This window comes from Cibotium barometz, chromosome 41, assembly GCF_041138505.1.
Source record: "Cibotium barometz isolate CiBa-2024 chromosome 41, ASM4113850v1, whole genome shotgun sequence".
NCBI lineage: Eukaryota > Viridiplantae > Streptophyta > Polypodiopsida > Cyatheales > Cibotiaceae > Cibotium > Cibotium barometz.
The window spans coordinates 48,515,277-48,519,152 of NC_141086.1; the positions used below are offsets into that span (position 1 = coordinate 48,515,277).

The 3,876-nt window shown below is 47.3% G+C and overlaps 1 protein-coding gene across 1 annotated transcript; it reads right to left on the reverse strand.

Annotated features, from left to right (window-relative positions):
• Positions 1 to 1,816: 1,816 nt before the first annotated feature.
• LOC147615034 (protein BIIDXI-like) lies at positions 1,817 to 3,590 on the reverse strand. The gene is made up of 2 exons (XM_086779845.1): positions 2,843 to 3,590; positions 1,817 to 2,537 (listed from the first exon to the last, which is right to left on the reverse strand). Exons 1-2 carry the CDS (start codon positions 3,309 to 3,311, stop codon positions 1,918 to 1,920), a joined length of 1,089 nt encoding a protein of 362 aa, XP_086635971.1. The 5' UTR covers positions 3,312 to 3,590; the 3' UTR covers positions 1,817 to 1,917.
• Positions 3,591 to 3,876: the final 286 nt, after the last annotated feature.

A 3,876-nucleotide genomic window follows, 5' to 3' on the forward strand; every position in this document is an offset into this window, starting at 1 on the left:
AACTTTGCAAGCATGTGGGGGTGGGTCCCTCCCACATTCTTGCAAAGTTTGGTCACAATCAGAGCATGTTTGGGTACGATGGTATGGAGAAGGCCCGGATTTTCCATGGCCTCTTAAGCACCAAGAGACTTGAAAAATCCGGACTGGGCACTAATTGCCAATCCAAACATGCTCTGAATGTGAATTTCTTTTCAAGTTTCTGTATGTATTAAAAAAGAGACGGAATAGACTGGGTACGCAATATTAATGCGGTCGTTGCTCATCAGCAAAAATAGCAATGAAATTTCGTTGTTGAGCAAGGAAATATCATTGCTGTGCAACGAAATGAAAACAACAGTGTTTCGTTTCACATAGCAACGAAATTAATTTCGCTCTGCTGAGCATCGATCCCATTGGAGTGAAAATAGCAATGTGTCTAGTAGAGCGAAATAGGCCCGACATCTCCTTATCCTTGTAGTTATAAAAGCACTGCTATTTTTGTTTGCTAGGCGCCCTGATTATGTTGTAGTGTAATCACCTTTGACAAGCCTCCATCTTTTGTAGCTGAATCGCATACAAGTACCTACTCATCCAAACAAGTGAAATAAGCAAAAAATCACTTATTGTATGCACATAAAATTTACACTTCTATCCAAACAGAGAAAGAAAAAATGGGTTCAAATTTTCCCACTGGCTGCAAATAGATGTGCACGTAGCCATTCATACTTATTTTACCAAAGGCAAAAGAGGCATCTTGGTTCATTCTATCCAAACAGGAAAAGAAATAACGCGAGTTCGAATTTGTCCACCAGCCCGCAAAGGAGATGTGCATATAGTCATTCATCCCTCTTCTGCTAAAGGCAAAAGAGGCATCAGCTTGGTTACCTACGGATTCGTTCTATCCAAACAGGAAAAGAAATAGCCTGGGTTTGAATCCCATTGGCCGCAAAGAGTGGCATCTTGGTGGTTACTTGGTTACTATGGATTCGTATCCAAACCGGGAAAGAAACAGCCTGGGTTTGAATCCCATTGGCTGCAAAGAGATGTGTGTTACTACAGATTCGTTCTAACGAATTCGTTCTATCCAAACTGGAAAAGAAACAGCTCGGGTTTGAAACGCATTGGCCGCAAAGAGTGACATCTTAGTTACTATGGATTCGTTCTATCCAAACCGGGAAAGAAACAGCCCGGGTTTGAACCCCCTTGGCCGCAAGAAGATGTGCTCGTAGTACGGATTCATTCCTTCCAAAGTTCTAAGAAGGCCAAATAGGAAGGAGAAGGAAGGTGACTAACCAGATTCGTTGGACGAAACCCTAACCTAAGGGAAACCCTAATCACTAGTCGCAATCATCGTCGCTCCCCTCGTGTGCCTTAAGCCTTCACGTGTCACAATTTTATCCCTCTTTGTAATTGCGTAATTAAAATCTCAAAATTGAATTTAAATTAATCAATCTTCGTTTTCAACCTTTCAACCTTAATCTTCGTTTTCAACCTTTCAACCTTAGACTTCCATGGATTAGCTGCATTCATGCAGCTAATTATTGCACACCAGAAAAAAAGTCTCAATATGCACACCAGACTCTGCATATAGTTATTGAGCCCTTTTATGCTAAAGGCAAAAGCGGCATCTTGGTTACTATGGATTCATTCTATCCAAACCGGAAAAGAAACAGCCCGAGTTTGAATCCCATTGGCCGCAAAAAGTGGCATCTTGGTTACTTGGTTACTACGGATTCCTTCTATCCAAACCAACAGCCCGGGTTTGAATTCCCTTGGCCGCGTGCTCGAAACGAAAAAAAAAAAAGAATTAAATTTACAGGTGGGTTAAGACAATATCTAAAAGTAACATCGGATTTGGCATTCAATTACATCTTCGCGATTGGTAACTTGAAGAAGAGGATGTGCGTGCGTATATTGAATTATGTCAAAGGGTTTTCCTCACAATATGGAGGCCACAAAAACATTTGCAGCAAGACTGAAGATCAAGAGGAGGAAGGCACTATTGACAGAGAGGTGGTATGGGCTCCTAGAAAAAGAAGAAGAAGAAGAAGAAGCAAGAGCAAGCACCACATTGTCAATGACAGGGCCACAAAAGAGGAAGTCCGTCTCCTCATTGCGCAGGAGGTTCACAAAGGAGATGTTGGTTGTGTCAGAGACTGCCCTGAACTTCATAGTGTAGTTCTCGTAGCTCCCTGAGCCCATTGAGTTGTGGGTGAAATTGGTTGTGCCATCCCCTGCTGTGACTTGCACACTCATGTTTCCCTGGCAAAGATCCTTGCCATCCCCCATCGCAAAGCTCAATGCATACTCTGCCCCATTGGAAGAGCTCACCACCTGCTGCAGGCTGGCACTAGGCCCTCCTACCAGCTCAACCGCTGCAGCGCGCCCTGGAACAAAGTAGTGGCCGGAATCAATGTACCTCACCGTCGACAACCCAACCATCCACCCAGGAAGTGGTGAGGTGCTCATGTTTGTGATGCCCTGCAGTAGCACCCCATAGGAAGAGTTGGGAAGCAAGTAAGGTCCCTCCTCGAAGCCTCCATTCATCAGCAAGTTTTCTGCAGCATCACACTAACTCCTCATTGCGGGTACAACCAACCAAAGAGCCACTTTGAGAGAAAGAGAATGCAAGACCCACAAAAGATGTGCATGAAAGCATTGAGCACTTGTACAAAGTAAGGCATATCAACACGACTTTGAAGTTAGCTGCATGATGGCAGCAGGAAGCTGAAAATTACAAAGATTACATGTAAGCTTGCCTAAGCTGCGGGCTTCCCCCGGTGATCCGATTCGGGGGATCGATGCATGCTCATGCAAAAGCGTACTTCCAGGAAATGTAGTAATGCTTGATGAAAACACATACCGGAGGAGCTGACTGTTGTTGTGGTAAGTTTCTTCAAGAAGACTGTATCGACGACAGGGCCACAGGTGATGTTGGGGTCTTGCTGCTGCGGTGCCAATTCTTGGCTGAGCTGGTTGCTGAGGGTGAGGTTTGTCTGGCTAGAGACTGGGATGAAGCCCCAAGCGTGGGTCTCCCAGGTGACGTTGCTGTATTCCTGGTGGAGCATGAAGGAGGAAGCGGAGGCGGAGGCGGGGTCGGCCACACTGAGGAGGTCAATGGAGGAACAACTCTGTCCGGCGGACGCGAGCGTGAAAGTAAGGGAGTAGGCGGCGCCTGGCTGAGCGGCGAAGGCTTGGCTGATGCGCCCGTTTCTGCCTAGCTGGACTGCCCGCCCGTTGTCTGGAAGAGAGATGTTGCCGCCCGCCTGGATGTATTGCACGGTGCCGCGTATTTGCCATCCCGGCAGCATCTCCACCTCCACCTCCTGCATGGTGTCGTTGAGAGGCAGGCCTTGAGAGAAATCCCCATTGTGCAAAGCTCCCTTGATTCGCAAACACAAAGAGAAGAACGAAGAGGTCTCGTCAGATCGCAGGGGCAAAGCCTTGCATGACGACAACTGCAGTGGAGAAGACGACCCCTACCTGGAACTGCGAAATGCAGAAGAAGCTGAGAAATGCCGAAGAAGCTGAGAGTGAGCTGGCGGTGCAGGCGGGGCTTAAGAGGAGGCATGCTCGTCCCGACCAGAGTGTGCGCTTGTGTGTGTGTGTGTGTGTTCACGATGCCAAGAATCGTGTGCCTTATTATTCAGCAGGACGTCCCCACCAACGTGGATGGTTGGCGCCGGCGTCGCGGACGGAAGACGGGCCACGCGGGTTCTAACGTTTTGTGATTGTACAGAGCGGACCACTCACGCTGGTGTGGTTCCTTGAGAGCGGACCACTCACACTTCCAAGGGAAAAGTAGAGAAAAAAAGAAAGACGATTTGTTTTGGGGTTTTGAGAGAGGGGACTCAGGGAGTGATTTCTTCTACAGGGAGAGGGAAAATGCTTGTGGTC

Excerpts from the sequence above, each read along its gene's own strand:
- LOC147615034 (XM_086779845.1), bottom strand. The coding sequence starts at position 3,311 with ATGCAGGAGGTGGAGGTGGAGATGCTGCCGGGATGGCAAATACGCGGC. Across the intron at positions 2,538-2,842 it reads AACAACAGTCAGCTCCTCCG|AAAACTTGCTGATGAATGGA; the intron begins GTATGTGTTTTC and ends GTGATGCTGCAG.